The sequence below is a fragment of the Oryza glaberrima genome, chromosome 8, assembly GCF_000147395.1.
Source record: "Oryza glaberrima chromosome 8, OglaRS2, whole genome shotgun sequence".
Classification (NCBI taxonomy): Eukaryota; Viridiplantae; Streptophyta; class Magnoliopsida; order Poales; family Poaceae; genus Oryza; species Oryza glaberrima.
The window spans coordinates 13,785,372-13,810,152 of NC_068333.1; the positions used below are offsets into that span (position 1 = coordinate 13,785,372).

The window sequence follows — 24,781 nt, forward strand, 5'->3', positions numbered from 1 at the left end:
AAGAACACCACTGATATGTCTGTCCAATTCTCCTCAGTCCAAGTTTTCAGCATCAGCACACTGTTGAAAATAATTGTGAGGTTCACATGTGTATACGAAAATTACTCCGGCAGTACAAACCTTAATTTGTTCTGGTTTTACTCATGTTCAGAGGTGCATTTACTGTATATGTCAAAAGTTATCTACATAGATGAGACCCATATATATATAGACTTTAATTATATCAATCCTTAATAGTACAATGTAAGTAGATAGAAGGTAACATTAGAATAAGAAAGAGAAGTAGAGATAGATAATATTGTTTGTTTCATATGGGTAGTTTACATACATATAGATACCTTTTATTATTTTTTTTTCATATTATGGACTAGTTGCACAATAATATTATAATATTATCTATGGACTATTTTTGCACCACATTGCGGATGCCCTTAGCGCTATCTAGATATATTGATCTAGTATAAATTTGTCATCTGAGGTTATTGAGTTACATTTATTTTAGTTACAAATACAGTCGTTAAGAGCAGGTACAATAGCAGGCTATAAGCCAGCTATAAACATATTTTAAAGAAATAAAGGAAGAGAGAGAAGAGCAGCGGGCTACAGATCTGTAGCCAGCTGCAGCACGGACTCCAAAACATAACGTATGTATGACAGGTGGGACCAGGTATTAATAGTATAGTAAGCAACTATTGTATAAAACGGCTATTATATTGGGTCTAGATGATTTGAAGTTAGTAGTTGGCTATATTAAACTTGCTCTAACTTCTCGTAGGCTCGCAGCTCACGGCAACACAAATTGCACCGGGCAACCTCGGCAAGTTGTTGTAAATGGAGGTGGGGCCGGTAGACATGCATGGTCATTGACCCTGAGTCAAGCCAGCCAAGTGCCTCCGGCAATCAACGACAGTATTATCATATATGTGGCACTGGCAGCTTTGCTCTGGCCAATAATCTTAACGGCTGATAGTACTCGATAAAGATTGGACGCTAGCTACTACTTCCTCCGTTTCACAATGTAAGTCATTCTACCATTTCTCATATTCATACTGATGTTAATGAATCTAGATAAATATATATGTCTAAATTCATTAACAACAATATAAATGTGGGAAATGCTAGAATGATTTACATTATGAAACGGAGGGAGTAGCTGATAAAGGGGATAGCACGTAGTACCGTCATCGGATGCTTGCTGTCGGTTGCCTGCAGTAGCCTTGCAGTCTCTGTATTTTCGGTCCAAGATTTTGTTAATCTCATCCTTTACCTGCATGCATGATTAACTGCTACTCCCTCCGTTTCACAATACAAGTCATTCTAGCATTTTTCACATTCATAATGATGATAACGAAACTATATAGATATATATGTCTAGATTCATTAACATCAATATAAATATGGCAAATGTTAGAATGACTTACATTGTGAAACGGAGGAAGTAGGTTTGTGGACGATCGTCCTTTAATTTGTTTATTCTCTTCAGTTTTCTTTAGGGCATGCAAAAGGAAAGGATAGAGAGTGGACGAAGCTCACACGAAATGAATCTTAGCCTGCAGGCAGGATAGTTGCATAGACTATTTGGCAAAAGGGCAAAGGCGACGTTGTTTGCTGGAATCTTTCTACATATAGTGGAATCACCCTTTTGAGATTCCTTGATTATTCTTCTGCTCCTTCTTCCACTTATCCTCTCGCCCCAAACAATAATCGCCCTTCTCTTGTGCCCATTTTGCCTGTAAAGAAAAACTCTCATGGAGCATGGAGGGAGCTAGACTACTCGAGAAGTAAAGTATAAGTAGTAGAATGGTTTTTGTGGGTTCCCACCTTGCAATCAATTAGAGTAGTTGTCAATTGAAGACTTTGAAGCACATATGAACACCTTTGTTGATTGACTCATGGTATAGCTAGCGAACTAGATGTATGGAGCCTATGTGCCAACACTGATGGAAATGGGATGCTCTTAGGGTGTGTTTAGTTCACGCTAAAATTAGAAGTTTGGTTAAAATTGGAACAATGTGACAGAAAAGTTAGAAGTTTGTGTGTGTAGAAAAGTTCTCATGTGATGGAAAATTTAGAAGTTCGAAGAACTCGGCCTTATTCTGTTTATGTCCATGGGTGTGTTTAGTTCACGCCAAAATTGTAAGTTTGGTTGAAATTGGAACGATGTGACGGAAAAGTTTGAAGTTTATGTGTGTAGGAAAGTTTTGATGTGATGGAAAAGTTGGAAGTTTGAAGAAAAAGTTTGGAACTAAACTCAGCCCATTTTGAATTTGAAGAAACCTCAAGCTGTATAAGATTGGGCAATAATCACTGGTGGAGAAACCATCTTTGATCGGTCCACCCAAATCCACAATAGTCCCGGTTCCATTAAAAACCGGGACTAAAATGTATTTTTAAGTCCCGGTTTATAACTGTAAGGCGACTATATCATCTTTAGTCCCGGTTCGTGTTACCAACCGAGACTAAAGATCACCGGGACTAAAGATGATCTTTAGTCCCAGTTCATCTCATGTCAGAGGCTGCCAGTCCCTAGAGATCTTTAGTCCCGGTTGATGTTACCAACCGGGACTAAAATCCTAACTTTAGTCCCGGTGACTAAAAATCAAATATGCCGTATATAATCCCTTGCTGCTATCCTAAAAAATTTCTATCCTATTCTTCCTCCTCCCCTCCCTCACACTTTTATCTTTATCCTCTTCTCTATTCCTTCTCTCTCAACACTTAGCCGAATAGCCGGAGAGGAGCTCAGGGCGGCGGCCCGGGCGTAGGAGGCGGTGGCGGCTGTGCGCGGCAGGAGGAGGAGGCGGTGGCGGCTGCGCGCGGCAGGAGGAGGCGGCGGCGGCGGCGGCCGCCGCCCGCGGCAGGAGGCAGCGGTGGCGGCCGTCCGCGGTAGGAGGCAGCGGCGGCGACCCACAGCAGCGGCCGCTCGTGCAGGAGGAGGCGGCGGCCCACGGCGGCGACGGCGGTCGTCCGCGGCAGGAGGCAGCGGCGGCGGCCGCTCCCGCGGCAGGAGGCGGCAGCCGGATTTTCTTTTTTTTCTTTTTTTTAGTAACTTATGATTTATTGGATCTGGATCTGGATCTGTGTTATTTTATCTGTGATGTATCTGTGATTGTGATGTGTTTTTTTTAGAATTTGTGATGGTTTTTTTCTGACAATTTATGATGTGAATGTTATGATTTGTGATGTTGCTACTTTGATCTGGGGATGTAGGGAGCATCTCAATTTCGATTTGGAATTTGTGATGATTTTGTGATTTTGGAGAGATTGGTGTGAAATCAATATTCAAAAGAACAATGAAAAAAAAGACTGGCGCTACACCTTTAGTCCCGGTTGGTGGGACTAAAGATTCTCCTCTTTACTCCCGGTTGGTATTAAGATGGACCTTTAGTCCCGGTTATTTCACCCGGGACAAAAGGTTGTATAACCAGGACTATAGGGGTTTCCAACCGGGAGTAAAGCCCCTTTCTCCACCAGTGAATTCAAATGTAAGTTCTTTTTAATTTTATTGTTTTATAAATACGGTAACTTAGAACTAAATTCTGGTAACTTAGAACTAAATTCTCTGAGAAGATTTCACCCAGCTTTCTGACTTTCACCATGTTTGACAGTCGTTTGGCATCCTGCAGACTCGAGCAATTGAGGGCTGTGGTGTTATTCTAGACTATCGTCAACATGAGAGATACGCCCGGGAGGACACATATGAGAGGGGTGACACAAAGCTCACGGTGAGGGTGAGAATGGTTTTGGAAGAATCCTAAACCGCCTAGTGTGACAATCTCTTTCGACACCTACGGTCGATAAGGACATGAGAATAGATATGTATGAACATAACCTAAGTTAGCGATAGCATGCATTCACAAAATTTAGCATAAAGCTAGCTGTATAAACATTTTTTTTATAACAGGTAATTATATTATCTGGCTTGCAAGGAAAGCCTAAATTAAGGACAGTTTTTTTACTAGCTGTATACAAACATATAAACAGGGGGAAAGAATCCCCTACGGGCGTGGAGACAAGGTGGACGGCGACATCGATCTCGCGGGCACAGAGGAGGTGGAGGTGAGGTGGCTGGCCAGCTCGAAGTCACAACACTCGTTAATCACGATGGGCGCAGTGGGATGAGCGGCGGTGCTCCTCCGAGCGGAAATGGTGTGGGTGTGTAGAGAAAGGAAAGGACTAAAGAGCGGAGAGATGGGAGGAAGAATATGAGACTTATAGGTAGGTCCCACCTTTTTTTTACTATGATGTCATGTAGGCGTCATATTGCATACCCAGTCAATGTGCCATGTAAGACGAAACCACCATTCAAACCGCTCAAGGTAAATTGATCCGGTTTTCGTAGTTAAGGAGTCTCTATACCCGGTTTTACTGTTAAGGGATAGGATTCGATCAAGAAGACAAGAACAATATGTAAGGGGGAAAATAAACTTATTTCAAAATTAGTTAGAAGAAGCCCACCAAGCCACCACAATCAGCCCAACTAGCACAGACCTGGAATCCCTATGGTCCCAAATCCCCGATCCAAGTCTCCAGCCGCAATCTCTTGAACACACGGCAGAAGGTCACGACTCTCAGTGCACATTCTGGACGCGGGGAGGTCGGACCGTCGGAGCACCGTCCTCAACGGCACAACCATGGCGTCGACACAGGGAGGTCACGCCCTGGAACCACATCCTAAGCTACACGGCTGCACCACTATTACCCGCTCTTTCCGTGGCCAGATGTCAAACTCCCGCTTATCCCATGAGGGTTCAGGGACCCTTAGGGAGGATTGAGAAAACAAATGAATAGAAAAATTACAAGATTTTAACTGTAATGAAAATGTAAAACAGAGAATTGTGAAACATGAAAAATACTGGAATTATCGTTTGATTCGACCACAGGAAATAAACATGAATTTATGGAGAATGAGGCATTCCATGAGAATTTTTTAATAGTAACAAATCCTTTGTTTCAAAACTTCATAATGGTTAAAATCCTTTAAAATTCTTATGTTTTTCTTTCGAATCAAAGAGGCCTTTATGCATTTATGCTCAGAGCCGAGCAGAGGAGAAAGTTAGGGTTGGGACATTCTTGCGCGGCAACATATCCTATGCACACAGGCCCTCACGTGTACACACGTGTACACCAACTAAAAATGCCACCAAAAAATCTAGAAAAAATCATACACATACTTTCAATTGTATTACACCTAGGGTTAAAATCTTAACGTCAAATTCATTATATTTTAGCCATAACAAAAAAAACAAAAAATCTGACAGTTTTAAGGTTGCAATTTTGTCAGAATTTTATCTTTTTTGTTATTCTCTATGTAGAATAAATTTGAAGATGCGACTTTGCACGTAGATGTAATACTATTGAAAGTACATGTATGAATTTTCCTAGAATTTTTTGTGATAATTTTTAGTTGGTGTACACGGTGTGTACACGCGAGGGCCTGTGTGCACAGGATACGCTCCCTTCTTGCGCAGCCCACCCACCTATATATCAATGGTCTAAATACTTCAACTAAACTAAGATAGCTGCGTGTAAGAACTGCAGGTTGCTCCCTCTTCTTCCTTTTACTGCTGCTTTCCCCTGAAGTCTGATTCTTCTGATTCCCGCTTTTTGGTTCTAGCCAGTCTAGTGCTCTTCCCAATCCTTGATTATATTTCTCTCTTCTATAGTTTGTTAACTAGTTTAGTATTGATGACGTAGGTTCGTATAACACTACAGTATCAGCCTATGATTCATGGGATCAAGAACACATGGTGGATAGCACGACAGGCACAAACTTGAGCAGGAGATAAAAGGATGGAGAAGACGATGATTGGTGAATGGCATTAAAGGATCAACGCAACTACGGGTGTGTTACGTTCACGCTAAAATTGAAAGTTTGGTTGAAATTAGAACGATGTGATGAAAAAGTTAAAAATTTATGTGTGTAGAAAAGTTTTGATGTGATGAAAAAGTTAAAAGTTTGAAGAAAAAATTTGAAACTAAACTCGGCCTACGAGGAAAGAATGTTAGCAATGGAGCTTCGATGAGAAGTGAGAACAAGTGGCGTCACCTTTTGTCCTCTTTCTTTCAGAGCTGAGTATCCCTGTTGCAAAAGATATCGAGGTGAGAATTTTGGTAAAGAATTATTCCAAAACTCATGCAAAAGTTGATAAGTTTTCAAAGCTCACCAGTGCTGATGGTTTTTTTAAATAATGGGAATTTTATAAAGCCGTCCTGTACAAGAAGATAGGTGCATACAGTCATAGAAATTGAGACTTAAGATTCAGCAACAATCAAGGAGATCTCAATGCTAAATACCCTGATTCTGAATCACACTGAGCTCATAATATTCATGATCGGCGACCCCTTGATTTCCCCTTCTGCAGTCTTTCCTTGCATCCAGCATGCTGTCAAACAATGGTACATTGCAGTAACATTTCAGGCAAAAGGAACACTAACATTGTGCATGTTTAACATAAGTCCGAAAGAGGACATTGAGCTGGCAAATATTTTCATGGAATATTAGACTTGTGAAAATGGAGGTGAGCTGGCCAACTAAGAACATGCAGAGATTTTCCACAGATTATTCTTTACTCCGAAAGACTGAAACAGTCGGAATTTACATAATCCAGTTCTTAGTTCCATATAATATATACATCTAATTACATAGACAGTATCAGTCATCTGGAATGCATTCTGGGATTCAACAGTGCTTCGTCTTTATTTACACCATTGAGACGAGCCACGCTGTCACGGTGAGTAAATAATCAGAATTCCATAAAATTAGAATAATTGGACAGATTCAGGGCATGAGCTCCAAACCTTTCAGGCCCAGTTTTTCCGCTTAGACCTCAGCAGCATCAGTTTGTCCCTCCACGTTGCTGTAAAAACAATGTCGATTTTTCAAAACCACTAGCTTTTTTTTTTCTGCATATTACTGTATGAGATTAGCATTGTTTGCACCAGCAACTTGCTGTTGTCATATTAGGTGATGTTTAGTTGCTTTGTTCCTTTGCAAAGTACAAATTATGTTCCTTTAACATTTAGAATGATCTCACGAATACGATACAACACTAGTCCTTGTCAGATAGAATGCATTGATGAATCTTCCCCACAAAAAAAAAAAAAAAGGTGCATCGATGAATCTTAATAAAACCACAACATGATAATAAAATTACCAGCATCTTTGTATCTCTCTTCAACAGCTGCAATGAGCATGTTCCGGATCAATCCAAACTCTTGAGCCTCGACACATGGCTGCCCATCAGGTCTGATAAAGTGCCATGTGTAAGAAAAATAAACATACATGTGGATGGATAAAGTTCAGCATCTTAATTTGTAAGTCAGCGCATAATCTCCTTAAGGAGAAAGGGCATCAAAATGTAGAGCAAGACCAGTATAACCTGATTAGTAACTCTGCCCTTGCAAGCTAGTACCTCCAATGATTTTTATCAGGCATATTTTGATTTTAAACAAAAATCTTCAAGACTGTACTTTCATCATTGTAAGCTGTTAAAATGCACATCTATTGGCACAGTTTTTATACACTGAATTTTCATTGCTCTGCTCTCAACATTCCTATGAGAAAGGAAAGGTTGGCCAAGCTACAACATCTCTTGTAATTTGACTAAATGTTGGTAAAAATCTACAAAATATAACTCAATGGAGGGAGTACAATAATTGCTTTGAACCACGTCATAAAGATATGTTACCACAGTTCTCGTCTATGTTATAGTTAAGTGCATATTTTTGTGTTCAGGTGACAAAAGGTGTCAGTGCACAAACCAGTGAAAGTAGAACAAAGAATTCCAGTACTACTGCAACATTGTGCTTTCATGAATTCAACACAGTCGTAAATAGATTTCCATAACAATACCTGTCAAGTTCTGTAAACAACAACCCGTCAGACATGCCGGCTGCTATCGCCATTCTTGCTGGCTCGACTGATCTTATGCCATCACTGTATGCAAGGCTTCTATGGACTTGTATAGGAACCTGTTCGTGTCAAGGCCAATGGTGTAAGGATAGATACATTATTTGTTTCCATAGATAGCTTCGGTTAAATCATGTGAGCAGCAAGAACTGGTCTAAATTCTAACTCGTATGATTAAAATGATCTCATGAGATACAAAGATTCTGAATTCAGAAGAGATTGATATATTCGCCCAGGCTTGCAAAACCACCAAAAATATTTACTCTATTAAAACCTTCTAGTTTGCATGTTTCTTGACAGTTGACACCATTAAGCATCTTATGCACAAACTGTGCAAATATGAAAAAAAAAAATATGGTCCTTCATCAGAATAAAGTAAATAAACATTAACAAAAAAGGTGTAAACTGAAAAACAGAACCATATTAGAAAGCAGGAATAGAGGCAGCGACAGACAAAATCAGAGAACTGCTTGGTAAAACTCTCATCCTCTGATGGCAGTAGACATAAAAGAGAGCAATGAACTTCAACAGGCAAAATAATACCTTGCAGCGAACAGCAATGTTTATGGCATCTGAAGGTCTTAGATCAAAGGTGATACTTTCTGTATGGTCACCTACCTGCAGTATAGGCAGTTTCTAGTTTAAAATGGTTAATGATAGTATTGTACACACTAAAGTTGAGTTCAGTTTCCTTTTTAAAAAATGCTCTACATAAGTACCTTCGTCAGAAACAGTTCAGCACAGTATGCTTCTTGAATTCTTTTATTTATCCGAACCAGTTTTACCTGGAACCAAAATCAAACACAATGATGGAAGGAATAAATAAATGAATGAGTGGTACAATTTGACTTATTTGTAACCAAACACAACTACTATAAACTATTTCTAGTAACCTTACCTCATAACCCATCTTATCAATCATCTCCTTCACAACTTGATATATGGTTGGTCTTGCCTGCAATGAGAAAGGGTTATAAATCGCATCAAGCAAAAAAAAAGGAGCAAATTGTAGTAATAAAACAAGATATTACAATGTGGACATTCCGAATAGCAGCCATCAGAAGTACGCTTGGCATTTCCACTGAAAAAAGGTACATAGTATTAAAAATTAAATCAATGAAAACTTGTAACTAAATTTCTAGATTGAATGAAGAACTGTACATACAAACAATGATTGGAAGTAAAGTTTCACTTCCATCTTCAATCCTCAAAACAATAGCAGGTTGTGGTGCGCTTTCTGGAATATTTCTCCCTTGAGAATTATTGTGCACACATCTCAAGTTTTTCCCATCTCGCATCTTGATTACATATCCCTCTGCCCCACTTCTCACCTCAACTGGGAGAATAAAAACAAAAAGGGTTACCGTCGAAATAACTATTGAGAGAAGCAAATCCAGAATACTGCTATCAACAGATTAGCTGATGGGCAATCATCAATATTCATTATTTTTTATGAATGAACTCAATGTAAGTGAGATTATAAAATGGATATATTTAGTCAATAAACCCATATGTGATATCTACAGCACTACATGAGAACAACATGACACGATATGATATGACAATTCAATGCTAAAGCACAAAATTGGGTTAAATAGGAGTAATAAGTAAAAAAAAAAAACCAGCAAATAAGATACATCTATTTGCTCTCTGATTGATTGTGTATACCTCTACAATGATACTGAATTATCAAAGTACAAAAGATACCAATTAGTGCCAGAAAGAACATATTCACTTCTACAAACCAAGGTGGGTATGAACCTCTCGAGATACTTAAAAGAAAAATGATAATGGCAAACAACTTCCACAAAAGAGCATCATATATTAGTTTCAAATGTAGAACACATGCCAGACATAATGTTAAGTTCTGCACAGCTCACTGGAACAAGGACGTATCCTACAGTGGCGCAGCTAGGATTTAGAGTAAAGGTGGTCCATCTATATGTAATAGGTCAATTAAATGGGTGGTCCACTATACAATTTTTATTATATTTACTAGCACATATACTATAGTTTTAATATCGATCAAATTTACTTATAAGGATATCACAATTTTTACTGGCCTACAAGTTGGCGATCGAGGGATGGGGCTTTTACAGTCCTCTGTTCCAAATTATGCATGTCCTGTTTTATCCCAAGTTCCAGCTTAACATAATACTACCACTAACATCCATATGATGTATTGATGTGCACAAACAGTGTATCCTACTGGTACTGATGTTTCAATATTGTACTCCAAACAAAATTAAAGTTGAAATGAAAGGAAAAAATTATATTCAGATGTCATTTGGATATAATGCTCTAGTGATGCCATAAGCAATTCATTTCACCAAGAAAACAGAGCGTATGGTTATGAAAGTTCAAGGTGATAACTGAATAAAGTTTGGTAAAAACAGAATGCATCAATGCACAAAATTCAAATAGAAAGAAGCAAAAAAGGGACAAAGTACCTGCTTCTAGCACAGTAGAATTAACATAATCTTCATCACTCTCACTAAAGTTTCCAGCCATATATCCATTACCATCGGACGACGAGCTGAAGCTACCGCAAACAGGAGCAAAGTTCTTTTGTGCCGGCTGATAGATTGGGGAAATGAGTCTAGTGATATTCCTGTATTTAGACACAGAACCCAGGAATGCGGTTCCAAGCTGCCCAGACTTGGTCAGTGAATTGCTGATCATCGTGACAGGTAGCTTCGCTTGCATCACTGCACGACACAGGATTGGTCCCTCCATCGCCATCAATCTAGCCACATGGTCAACAAGAAAACAAATAAATAACGGATTCTTAATCACGTTGTCTTCTTCCAAACCGTGGATGTGACCGAGTCTAAATTGCAATATCCCAACGCATAATCACTGCTACATCCTCTCATCCTTCACCGGAATCAAATAAACACACGAGCACTAGAGACTGGATAAGTGGATAAGAAAGATAGAAAGAAAGAAAGAAAGAAACCGATCAAAATCCGGGCGGATTTCCGATCGACGCTCAGGGGATGGTCGGGTGTTGGGGGAAAGAGAGAGAAGAAATGGATGGATGGGATGGGATACCTTGGATTCGATTCCAATCGAGGGCGGAGTCAGGTCGTCTCGCCCCCCTCTCCAAACCAGCTCGCCCGCCTGGAGTGCGCGCAGCGCAGCGCAGCGCGGCGCGATCGAGGAGGCAACGCGAACGCCTGCACGGGGGAAGAAGAGGAGGAGGAGGAGGCCGTCGACGGCGGCGCGCGCGGCGCGAGTAGGTGTGGGTGTATGATCTTCTCGACTTCTCCCGGGCTCCGGCTGTGCGGATCGGTGGGGGCTGAACTGAAGGCTTTCGCTTTATCCGGAGAGGCCACCTGAAAGTGATGGTGAAGCGGTGGGCGAGAGATGGCCAACTTTACGCTTTTGCCCCTTCGTGCATTTCCGCTGGCTCATCACTTTCGGCTCGCGGCTTGGCTCATCTGACCACGGTTGGCTTGGCTCCCGTGGTACACTGGTACCCATGATATTTATAAGAAAAGTATTTAACTTTAAAGCGCCGTAGCGATCTTGGAGGAATATAGGCCAAAAAGGGACTAACTAAACTGGAATAGACTCCAAAAAAGAAAAGGTAGGGGGAGAGTAAGCTAAACACAATGACTAAGTGCCCAAAATATCTTCTATAGAGAAGGTTTCGCTTTCCTGCTAGAGCTGTCTCTCTTGCATCATCCTGTCCACCATCGTGTCTACATGAGAAAGAACGTCGTCGAAGATGCAGGAGTTCCGCTCCAACCAAAGCTGCTAGGTAACCATGATGACGAGAGAGTCGACACCCTTTCCTGAGGGGCTCCCACCCAAGATGGAGGACTGATTGTTGATCGGAGGAGAGGCTCGGCAGGCCTTTCTTAGCAAGCAACTTGTGCCATACTGACTTGGCAAATACACACTTCATCAGAATGTGGCTTGCCGACTATGGCTCCTACGCGCAGAAGGGGCACATGACATTGCGATCCATCTCCCACCAAAGCATCGGGTCCGCCGTCTAGCATCAACACTGGAACACAAACCAAAGAAATAGCTTGCACTTGAACGGCTGGCACTGTGCCACATAAGCTCTTCACATGGGAAGGGAAGCTACCGGCGAAGAAGGTGTTGTACGTCGAGCATGCAGTGTGTGCAGCTCCAGTCCAATGCTAGATAAATCGGTCTGCGATAGAGTCCTAGAGCGTGATGTGCCGAGTGCTGTCCTAAACTGTCAAGAACTGGGAAACTTCATGAACCATGAGAGCGCCCATCATGTCCTTGATCTAGGTGCTGTTATCGAGGGCAGTAGCCACTGTCGTCGAAGATTGACGATCATGAGGAACAAATCTGGAGCAAGTAGTTGGATCTATTGTCCTTCAAGCCAGTTGTAAAACCAAAACAACGAGCAACGACAGTCCCACGACAATCATGGTGGAAGCCCATGACATGTCCGCGACACCTAGCTCAAGCTGAACCGTGAATCAGGTCTAGTGGGGGTTTGCTAGCACACTATAATCATGCCCACCCCATGTGGATGGCCCAACACATGATCCGGAGCTCCATGATGTCGAGGTCGTTGAACCCCTTGGGCCGATAGACATTGGGCCATGCCACAAGATAATACTCACCGTGGACTACATCCGCACCCTTCCAAAGGAAGCCCATCGCCTATTGTCAATGTTCTTTAGTACCTAGTCTAGTAGCCTGAGTGCAATAGAGAGATGCACCGGGGATTGAAGGAGAGAACCGACTGGACTAGCACCTAGCCTCCCCACCATGGTCTTGAGCTTGCCCTTCAAAGCTGACATACGATTGTGGACCACATTGACGAGCGGCTGAAGGCTCCTCTTAGGTAATTTCTTGACAGGGAGTGGAATTCCAAGGTATTTATAGGGAACTCCATGATCATGCAGGGTATTACGTGTGAGACCACGACTAGATTGTCCTCCGAGCACTAGAACAGCGTGACAAAGCATTTGTCAAAGTTTGTGAACAACCCTGAGGCCACCCCGAAACAGGATGAGATCCCCTTGATCACCTTCAAGTCCTTCTCGACCGGGTACCCATGATATCTCATTCACATCCATTGAAAAAAATAAAACACGGTACACAATAGGAAAATCAAATCAAAGTTTCAAGTAGAATTAAAGCTATATGTTGAGAAGATAACCATACATATAGGTTTAATATATTCAATAAATAATTTATAACACTAAACATTCAGAACTATTTCATATGAGTATGATCTAGACATGTATATGAGTATATGACATAACTGCACATGAATAGATCAATCGTACAAAAAAATGAAACATGCCGATGGTCAGTGGCGAAGCCAAAATTTGAACATGAGAGGGTTGGGGTCTGTCGACATTGGGGGAGGCCAGGCCACCTCCCGCCCCCCTGGTACTGGTAGTCTATAGGCTGTAAGGGAGATTCATTAATTAGTTTGCATGTCTCAGCAAAAAAAGAAGAAAAAACAGCTAAGAGGGAGCTTCATTTGTATATATTCTATGATGTCTCAGAGAGGAGGAGGACGTCTGTCGTTGTGGGAGGCCAGACCTCCTCCTGCCCCGGCCCCTGGCTTCGCCCTTACCGATGGTTCTGATTTGAACCGTTTGTGGCAACGGATGTCATGTGGATGATGTGCGGCAATGCATGTGACGTCAACACGTTGCAACCGAGAAACGAGAAAGGTGAGTCGTGGTGGTGAATAGTGATCGGTCACATATAACATTTCCAAAAGAAAATCTTATTCGCTTTCTCCCATCCGATACATGTTATGTTGCCGGTGCACATTAGAGGGTAGGATAGAATAGACCACGAACGCAAGAGAGATGGAGTGATTTGGAGCTACAATGCGATACATAGAACATGAAAAACCATAGATTGTATTTCACGTTTTTTATCGTGAAAGTGATGGCTCAATATTTGTAGATATATCAGGATGCCTACATGTAATCCGCAATGCTTAGCTAAACTAGATAGGCCACGTGTAACCGACCTAGATACACACAGGACAATCCGGTGCATTCACCAGACCTTCTAGTGATTTGGAGCAGTGTTGACGACCAAATTTGGTGGCTCCATGGGTTGGATTCAAAGTTGGAAATGAAGCCGATTTTGGAAAAAGCCCGTTCGGGAAAGCAAAGTAAAAGCTGTCTACAAACAGCATCGGCTGCCGCTCAAATCGGCTACATCGGCTAAAGCACCGGGTCCGACGAAGTCAAGCCGACGCCACCAATCTCAGGAAAGATGGCCCCACAATCATCGTCGGGTTAGATGAAGACCTCCATAGCTATTGCCACACAAGGATAGGAGTTCTAAGAAGGGCAATTGTATCTATTAATTAGGACATTTTCTAGTTTCCCTAGAGATATTTTGGTAAGGGCCCACCTAGAGGGCTCATTCGTATTTTAAGTTATGTTAGAGATAAGAGTCGTGTCCAGCAGGGACCTATCATGTACTTTGGGTATAAATATGGCCCGACCCCATGTAATTAAGGGACGACAGTTTAATACACTTCGGCGCATCGCCACCCTTTTACTTTCATTGTTTCGACAAGTTTTTGCTTTCGAGTTGGGCTGCATCAGGTTCGATCTCCGATGAAAAGGTAAATCTTGTTATGGCGGCTTGCGCTCTCGGGATTAATGCTTACATCTTTATGACACTCTAATCCTGTCCACACAAGTTGCTGAGTTATCATATATATATATTGCATAATCTAGATTGATCTCGTCATCTAAGCTTCATCGGCTAGCCCCTATCATCGAAAACAGCCGATAGGCTTAGGCCTCGATATTGAGCTAGATTATGCAGTATATCCACCATCTTGAATGAGCTTCCATCGGTTTGATTAGATCTTATGCTTCTCTTCACGCTTAATGCTGCATCGGTTAGGTTCAATCTATTAAGTACTGTCCTGAGGCGTTTTATCTAATCTCCTCTTTGGCTGCTAATAGAGATAGTATTGGGGTTTCAGCCGATCTTACCTGTTTTAGCCGTTTTACTTCCTTTTCTGGTTCTAGAATGTCTAAATCCACCCCTTATCTCATCCGCGCTGGTATGTTGGCATAAGGTGGTATCAGAGTACTAGCCGGTACAGGTTAGGTCTATCCTATCGGCTATGCTGTCAGCATGCATAATCCCTACTTTGGAGCACGTTTAGATACAGAGCAATTTATACTGTCTCGATGTCATCATCGATCTATCCCAGTTGCTCGGTCTAAGCATGTCCCATCGGATGAATTACGTAGTGTTGGCATCTACAGCCGATCGAGTATGTCGAACAATCTCCAAGTTTCTATTTGCCTCCACCAATCTGACTCGAGTTGCATCGGCGTGGCCCTGAACGATATGTCATCGGCAATCTTGCCGAACGGCTACGCTGATAGATTTAACTCTCTGCTGTCTTCTATCTTGTTGGTTGTAGGATCAAACCATCTGGCACGCTTAGAACCCGAAGGTAATTTTTCCGGACCTGCTCTGGAGTTAAGCAGATCTCCCAGGCCGCTGCACGTTGATTTTTTGAGTCAACAAGCAGCAACCATTCACGCATGAGTATTTATTCACACAGTAGAGTTTTCATTCTATAAATTTACCGAAACAACTGTATATATCAATTCATATGTCTATTTTTCTATTCGTAAATCCCCAAGGCAAAGAAGGGAGTGTTTCTTTTTTTTTAAAAAAAAAAGTAAAACTAGAGCTTATTCAGTTTGTCGCTGAAATTAATGTTATATTATCAAATTTTGGTACACTTTGGTATTACCAAATTTTGTCAACGTTAGATGTGTTTAGTTTATAGCCTTAATAAAATTTGGTAGTGTTTAGTGAAATAAGTGTAGCTCAACTGGTTAGATTTCTTGTGGTGGAACTAACTCATCTGAATTCAAATCCTAAACTTATTATGAGTGCTCACATTTACGGACATAAGTGTTTATGTTTATTGCTAATATTCTTTTAGGGATAGGGAACGTACTCGTCGACAGCGAGACACACGTGGTGACTCGTCAATCTTAAGATATATCCGTTCAGTCTCTCGGAGGTGCTTATAAAGGTAGATTGTGCGTATGTGTATTCATAGAGATAAGTGTGCGCTGTGTTTCTTTAAAAAAAGAAAACTGTTTTTTATGACAAGAAACTTTGGAAAGTAATATAGTGGTAATGATAAAAGTTTAATTTGTTATCCTATCAAAAAATTTAATAGTAAAAATAATAGGGTTGAAAATAACAGCGAAATGATGAAGTCCGTAAATAAATAAGCCTTTTATCTTTCCGGTAATGATGAGACAGCGAGTGAAATTCTTGTGCATCAGCCCTTCAGCGGCTCAGCGCTCCACTCTCGCAAATAACATCGCTGCCGATCCAAGCCGAGGCCTAACAAACCCGTGAAGGGCAAAAGTGTCATTACCGCCACTTTCTAGAAGGCCCTGTGATGTTTTCACTTCTCACTTCTGACCCGGCTTGCGCAAGCACTGTGGATAGAAAAAGACGAAACTGCCCCGGGCCCGGGGGCCAAAGCGGGACAGTCGCCGGCAAAACGGGAGGTGCGCCGCTGGTTCGCTGCCTTCCCCTTCCTGCATCAAGCGGAAGCGAGTGTCTGAGTGACGACGCGTGTGATCCAGTCGGATAAGGTTGGTTTCTTCTTTTCCACCCCCACTTGCGGTTTGAATTGTTTGTTTTTTTATTCTTCACCTCCAAGCCAAACAAACGATCGAGAAACGTCATACTACCCGGATAGAATTTGCAAATTAAGAAGGCAAATTATTCACTCATCATAAATTTCACTTTAGCCACCATTTATTAGTAAATTTTTTTTGCACCATCCTTTAACCGATGTTTTATTTTAGACCGAGGGTAATTTTTTTTTATTTTGGATCATCACGACTATCTATTTAAGTACATGGATGATTTCAAGTATGTAGACTCCTAATCGTCAATTAACTCAAACAACTGTATCTTTTATTTTTATTAACATATGAATAAGTAAACAGTTGATGGTGGTTCGAAGTGCACAAAAGTAAGATTAATCTATCCAAAGTAAAAATACTAATTAAATGGTGGTTCACTACGAATAAAAAAAATAATAACAAAAGGTAGCTCAAAGTAGAATTTACTTAAGCATGAATGTGCATGAAATGTTTTCTTCTTTTTTTTTAAAAAAAAAGAACCACTATCTCCACTCTTTGGCTTTGGTTAATTTGAAGGAAGCTTAAATTATTGATGCACGCACGGTTCGTATAGCAAGTGTGCGTGGGTTCATGCGAATTGTGGGTTCATGCGAATTGTGTGTGGAGGGCAACATCAGCTTAATTAGTGTGACAGCGTCGGGCGTACTCACCAGCAATGGTTATCTATAAGCTCTCTACAAGAGATCTATGTCAGCATATTTTTCTATTTGAAAGAGATTAAATGAAGAGAGAGAGAGCAAAGCTATCTACTAATCTGGAGATAGCCTATAGAGAAAAACGAGACAATACATTAGAGAGCTATAGATACAACCGATGTAGACATACTATTGAGTTGGTTTATATTAATCTAGTCTATTGCCGAGATGTACATGTTTTATAGAGAGCACCTTGCTTTACTATTGCGGGTGCTTTTAGCGAAAGGGAGTTAGCAACTTTAAGTAGGTTCTTTGAGCATTTAATAGCAGATCAACGTGATCCTTCCTTTTGTGTCACGCAACACATGCGCGTCGACGTTCCTTAACAATGTTATCCGGGCTGAATTATGCAAATCTAGGACTCGCGTTCGCTAGCTAGTTGGAGTATGTCATTGCTACCCGGCATTCTCGATAGATGACGCCATGACGGATTGACGGGTGATATTCAAACTGAGTTTTACGACTTTATCACTACCGTTTAAGGGCATAAACTTTAAAAAAATTCTACCATTTAATAAGTTAAAAAAATTACGCACCTGTAATGCAATGATCTGAAAATGTCTATGGAACCAACCTAATTTGTTGGTGGCACCGGCTAAAAAATAAAGGCGTGGCCAACCTTTTATTGAGCTTTCTTATAAATTACACTCTCCGTTCCAAAATAAATTAACTCATAGCTACGAATTTGGATATAACTTTATCTAAATTTGTTGCCAGTATTTAAATCTTTTTAGATGGAGGGAGTAACTAGCCGAACCGAACCGAACTAGTGTGAAAACAAATTTTGTTTAAAATTATTTATTTGAAAATGAAAACCAAATCATTCGGAGTAATATTAAACCGAGCTAGCTAAACTAGCTTTTTTTAACCCTACTTGGTGGGCCTGAAACCGATTCTAAGATCACACCTACACTACAAAAGTGTTGTGTTTCATTCTCACTATGCGCAGAAAGTTCAAACTAATGCTACAAGAGCTTGGAAAATGATCTATAGTGCTGGAAAAAAGCCAGTACGAAAAAGTAGCACACATTTTTTCACTTTCAACTTGTCACTATTTTTTCCTCGATTCATGGCACATTTGTCGTTCATGTAATAAGTTAGGGTAGAAAAAGACTAATTGGCCATTCTCCTATTCCGTCTTTCCTCTTTCCTTCTCTTTCTTCCATTGATCTCGCCAGAGCATCAATGGGTGGCCATGTTGTGACACGGATGTCGGAGCTATAGCTGATGCGGTGGCGCATCGCAGTAGCCAGCTCTACAATTGGCACAGTAGCCAGGGCGTGTGGTGCAGCTGCACACGACGCTACAACTAATGCGTGAGGCGTAGCGGCTCAACGGCAGCAAGGCGCGTGGCGGCGGGACGTTCGAGGTTCAACAGCAGTGCGGCAACCAATATGGCTTCTGGTGCGTTGTTCGATGTGGCTGCTCACCTTTGTGATCGCGCAGCTTGTGGCTTGCAGCATCATGGCCACCATCTCTATCGGTCGCACCTCATCCGCCGCTACTAGTTGCTACACCCGCACCCACTCACCCTCATCGTCTATCAAAGTTGACCGGACCAGGAAACCCAACTTTGTGTTTGGTTAGAGTAAAGGGCATATTTGTCTTTTATGCCTCTAATCATGGCGAACTAATTGGCCTGAATGCATTCAAAAATATATTAACTCAGAAGTGAATTATATCCATCCTAATACAAGGAATCTAGACGTATGTACTGATTTGTAGTATTATGATTTGCAGTTTACTTATATTTTGGGAACTGTACTTCCTTCGTCTAAAAAACAAACCTCTTATGCGATGTGACATAATTTACTACTACAAATCTAAAGAGAAGTATTAGGATGCATTATACTATATTATATTAGATTCATTCTTAGAGATGGGGAGAGTATGTTTTACCATCGGCAGGTAATATTATATTGTTACTAACAGATAGACCAAGCCCCAAAACCCAAAATTTGGCTGGTCAAATGGTCAGCTAGTTGGCCTTTCCTTTTTCCATTTTACTAGTACTACCTCCGTCCCATAAAAATTACATTTCTAGCTAATTTAGGACAAAATAGTAGGATTAAAAAATGACCACAATAACCTTATTTAATGAACCCACTGCATGCAAACATTCTATATATACAAATGATTAAAAGGAAGTTTAAGAGAATTAACCCATATAACTAGCATACTTAATAAAATTACAAGCATTAGCAGCCCAAATTACATGGGATGGAAGGAAACTTATATAGATGAATCAATTGGTTGGGCCTCATATGGCTAGAAATACAATTTTTGTGGGATAAAGCCTTAGAGCTAGAAATGCAATTTTTATGGGACGGAGGGAGTATTGGTTTACTTAGCGTCTGTTTATATCCTAAAATTTTACGTCTTGTCACGTCGAACGTTTGGACACATGTATAAAGTATTAAAAATAGGCTTAAAAATAACTAATTGCACATATTGCAACTAATTTGCGAGACGAATCTTTTAAGCCTAATTGCTCCATGATTTGACAATGTGATGCTAAAGTAAACATTTACTAATGACTGATTAATTAGGCTTAATAAATTCGTCTCATGGTTTAGTGACGGATTTTATAATTAGTTTTTTATTACTTCCTCCGTTTCACAATGTAAGTCATTTTACCATTTCCCACATTTATTTTGATGTTAATGAATCTAGACATATATATTCATCTAGATTCATTAACATCCATATGAATGTGGAAAATGCTAGAATGACTTACATTATGAAACAGAGGGAGTAGTATCCGAACACCCCATACGACACCTTACATAATATTCGATGTGACACGATCTAAACACCCCTTGGCTGTGTTTAGTTCAGCGCAAAGTTTGAATTCTGGTTAAAATTGGAGATAATGTGACTGAAAAGTTATTTGTATGACAGGTTGATGTGATAAAAAAGGACTGAAGTTTAAATCTAAACTTTGGATCTAAACGCAGCCCTTATTCACCTGTTATGACAGGCCATCCAGTCATCGACAGACGCACATGCCTATATACGGTGGCATGGCCTGATCCTGTTATCCGTGAGAAAAAGATTCGTGGTCCCCATCGCCCCTGAAAATATCTGCACGCAAACGCACGGAGACGAAGAGGATGATCCATTGGCCACGGCGACGGGATGAGGAATCTGCGGCTCCCTCCCCCACCGCCGCCGGGCGGACGGACGTACGTCGCCAACCGCGGCCATCGCCGTCGCCGTCGCCATCGCCATCCATGCTGATGGGAGGAGGAAGGGAAGGAAGGGAAAGATCAATGCGGAGGCAAAGCAAAGGGCCGACGCTAGCTGACGCTGATACGATGCTACCGCTCTTCCTTTTTGTTTTTTTGTTTCGGTGGTTAGACGATGGATATGAACTCCTTGTGGCTCTCTTCCATTCCGTCCTTATCTGCCGACGTGGATGGGTGTGCAGGCATATTGCAGAATGCAGATATTAATATCTGACTACTCATGTCTCACGTCTAAATTAATTTTAACCATCCTAAAATATTTTAGTTATTACTTCTCACATCTAGGCCTATTCACTTTGATACCATTTTCAACCTTACCAAATTTTAATAAGTTGTCGAAAAAGTATTTAGTTTGCTGCCAAATTTTAGTAACTATATAAGAAATCCGGCCAAAATTTTGGCAAGTTGCTAAAATTATACCAAAATTTTGACATTGCTAAAATTTGGTAAGGTTTTTTTTAGCATCAAAGTGAACAGGCCCCTAAATTTTAACTATTTTAATTTATAGGTATTACTATGTTTATGTTTTATGTGTACCAGCGGTATATGTAGTGATGAGATATTCGAAATATTCATTGTCTATACAACCCTACTTACCTTCCCAACGTGGGAGAGAGACCAGAGATGGAAAGATAGGGCAAGAGAGATGAAAGAAGATCAGTGATATGTGGGTCTCACGCTGATTTAGTCATCACGTTAGCTAAAATTGAGAGCAGTTATGGCTTAGGACCCAAAATGATCCGGTTTTATATTGGTATTCCGGTTCAGGAAAGATTTTGAAACTCGACGACAGAATGAGGGACCACAAGTGAACTTTATGCCCGGATCAAAGGTGACTGCACAACGGTCAAGTCATCAATCCGGCCCACCACAGGAAGCTTAAATTCCACGGCCGAATAGGCCCAGTAACCACCCAGCGATTCCAAAAGGCGACCAACGAAAGAATTCGAGCACATCTCTGCTACCTGAAAAACTGCAGAAACGAAGGGTGGGAGGATTAATGTTGGTCATAACAACGATAGAGGGCCCATGATCTTAGTGTCGTTTGTTTGGTGAGATGTGATCATGGACAGAACGCAATTTAGGACGAGATATGATAATGCAGCTTTTGCATAAAAACGCATCGGTGAGCACCAAACATAATCTCTTTCTTCTTTTCCTTGGATTGCAGTGATCTTCTGTGTTTCTTTTCTCCATCAAAAGACATATGAGGTGAGCTCAGTAACTCGTCTGCATCTATATTATCTTTTCTCCATCAAAACAAAGCAAAGGGAAGTTTATCATTCAAAACACAAACTATTTTGAGGAATATCTCCCTACCACCTTAGAGCAGGTACAATAGCAGGGTATAAGCTAGCTGCAAACATATTTTGAGTAGATAAATGAGAAGAGAGAAAAGCAACAGGCTACAGATTTGTAGCCAGCTGTAGCACAGACTCCAAGACGCGGTGTGTGTATGACAGGTGGGACCAGGTATTAATAGTGTATTATCTAACTATTGTATAAATGAGCTATTAGATTGGCTATAGATGAATTGAAGCTAGTAGTTGGCAATACTATTAAACTTGCTATTATACCAAACCGCCAAGGCAACCAAATTCTAGTCAAATATTGAAAAAGAGATTATCAATGAAGTTTCAATTTATATTCTATATGATTTTATCATAATCCAGAGTTTAAATGTCACTTTCTTTTTTTTTCTTTTTGCGTTTATTTATTGTTCAAAGAAATCCGGATGCTCCATTTCTGCATTCTAAAAGGCTCCACATTGCACTACTTCTCCCTGCAGTTCAAAATTGAGTACATTCCCTATATATCTTTAAAAACTTACTCAATCCCTCCCATATTCCTGAAATTTACCCGATCTTTTATGTACCTCCGAAATTTTAACTTGCCCTTCCATACCCCTGCCGTTACATTTTCCTTCATTTCACTATTAAGTTTGGTTGCAAATGTCTTTTATGCCCTTAATGTTGTAGGTTTGAACATAAACTTGAAAAACAATTAAAAATTTTGTTTGAGTGCACAATATGTGCATTATATGAAACTTATGAGACTATATAATTAGTGTAGAAAATTTTAACATAAATTTTGAAAATAGAAAATGTAATAAACTGAATTTTTATTTGAAATTTTAATAGGATAATGTATTATCTTTTGTGATCGGGAACATTCAAAAAAATGAGGAGCATCCATAAAAAAAATATAGTGAGGATTAGTAGCCGCATCTTTGTATGAAAGCTCCTCTTTTTTATGAAATTTTTAATAAATAAAATAAATAAATATTGTTTTCTTTCATTATCCAAAAATATTTTTTGCATAAATAATGTGTCGCACTGCAAACTTATAACTATAATAAAATCTCATGCGACAAACTTTTACATTTTCAACGATGTAATTCATAAATTTCTATTTTATCCATGTGTAAGGGCAAAATGGTCATTTTTATAGAAATGAGATGGTCAACTAGCGGTCAGTTGACAAGAGGGGTATGGAAGGGATTAAAATCATGTTTTAGGTACACAAGAAAGTAAGCAAAATTCATGGAAGGTATATAGGGAATTTAATTCAGAGGCATACAAGGGATTTTCTCTTTAAAATTAGTTGACATATAATTGCAGAAGGGATTAACTATAATTTCAGAGGCATACAAGCGATTTTCTCTTCAAAATTAGTTGATACTTATTGGTTTCAAAGTAACATTTCTTATTTAATATCCCTATTACTAATCCATGGTGGTAAATTAGAGAGGTACTACACTTTATCATCTTGATGTGTTTGTCTAAGGTCAATAAAAACTCCTTTATCTTAAAAATTCCATTAGCAGGAGTGAAGTATGTTACTAACAGTATTATATCTCCATTTTATTTTTGTGTAGATAAAAAATTAATTCAGAATAATGGACTGCTTGTTAATTTGCAACAAATAATTTCTGGTATTTTTACAGGATCCCATTATAACTATAATTATCATTTCGGAAATTTCAACAAGAATCTCTTCCTTTTGAGTTTTCTCTAGCATATAAGAGTTATCTAATTCTTTAAATTCTTTTGAGAAGCCTAGAGTTGATATCATTTGGTCTCTGTCTAAACTCTTCCCTAAACCTTAAGAGCCATTCCGCTTAAAGTTTCTATGAGTATATTATGTTATATATCCAATCACCTGTTATGCCTAATTCCATTGTTTTTGACTGTCCTGCATATTATTCTCGAAACATTAGTGAGGTCAGAAATCTTACATGTCTAAAAACTTTATATCTGGTTGGAAGCATAAAAAATATATAGGATAATTAAGCCCACCTCATTCTCAAGTGCGCTCCATCAATTCGGTCGTCACTCACGTAATTAAGCATTAATTATCTTGTAAAATAAGCACCAGATGGAAAGATCTTCCATCACCAGAAAAGTCACAAGGGGAGTGACAAAATTCACATTGGTTCTCTCTGAGTGACAATGGCACCCAAAAAATTTGCTAAATAAAATAATGGCGCTCACAAAGCATGCTCTTTCAAATATTGCATGCATCTCCACTAAAAATAGAAATGATGCCTTCTACTATGACCAATAGAGGACAAACTTCCATGGACACTTGTCGAGCTAATCTTTCTTAAAGAGAAAACAGTCCCAACATGACTGGTTCTCACAAAAATGTTTTGTGCCTAATTAACTTTCAGATTTGTAGTAGAAAACTAGAAATAAGACTAGAATGGCATTATGTAGAACAAATGGCCTATCAGACGTGCCACAACTGTTCCTACATGCAAAAATCGCTCCTCCGAGGACAGTTCAACGACCGTATACGAAAATCAATTTTGTTAAGACCCATTTATTTTAGCACACGGCTTGATACCCGTATATGAAAATCCTTTTGCAGCCCTACTTCCACTCCTTTTTTTTATTACGTCCTCCCTCACCCTCTCCTCCTCTACTCTCTCTTTCTCTCTCTCTCTCTGGCTTCTCCTCAGCTTCATCCCCAATCCCCTCTCTTATCCTCCCCTCTCCTCCTGCGACAGAAGCACCCGGTGAGCGGCATGCGACATGAATCCACCACCTCCAGACCTGATGAGGACTAGAGTCCTGATCTTCTGTTAGGTACTAGATATGTCAATTATGGAGACTTGACGTTGATAATTCAAAGGCACCGATCAGGATAACCGAGCCCTTTTCAATCACTACACCACCCCTCCGTTAGTTATCAGCCGAGTTGAAACATGGATAATCTCACCGATAACGCTATCTCCTACAAGCG

At 40.2% G+C, this 24,781-nt stretch overlaps 1 protein-coding gene across 1 annotated transcript; it reads right to left on the minus strand.

The window, feature by feature from the left end:
* Positions 1–6,522: 6,522 nt before the first annotated feature.
* On the minus strand, positions 6,523–11,283 carry LOC127782522 (bifunctional nuclease 2). Its single transcript, XM_052309768.1, has 11 exons — positions 10,967–11,283; positions 10,363–10,658; positions 9,078–9,248; positions 8,944–8,993; positions 8,811–8,867; positions 8,632–8,697; positions 8,456–8,530; positions 7,856–7,974; positions 7,158–7,249; positions 6,802–6,860; positions 6,523–6,726 (listed from the first exon to the last, which is right to left on the minus strand). The coding sequence occupies exons 2-10, from the start codon at positions 10,652–10,654 to the stop codon at positions 6,805–6,807; spliced, it is 978 nt and encodes a 325-aa protein (XP_052165728.1). The 5' UTR covers positions 10,655–10,658; positions 10,967–11,283; the 3' UTR covers positions 6,523–6,726; positions 6,802–6,804.
* Positions 11,284–24,781: the final 13,498 nt, after the last annotated feature.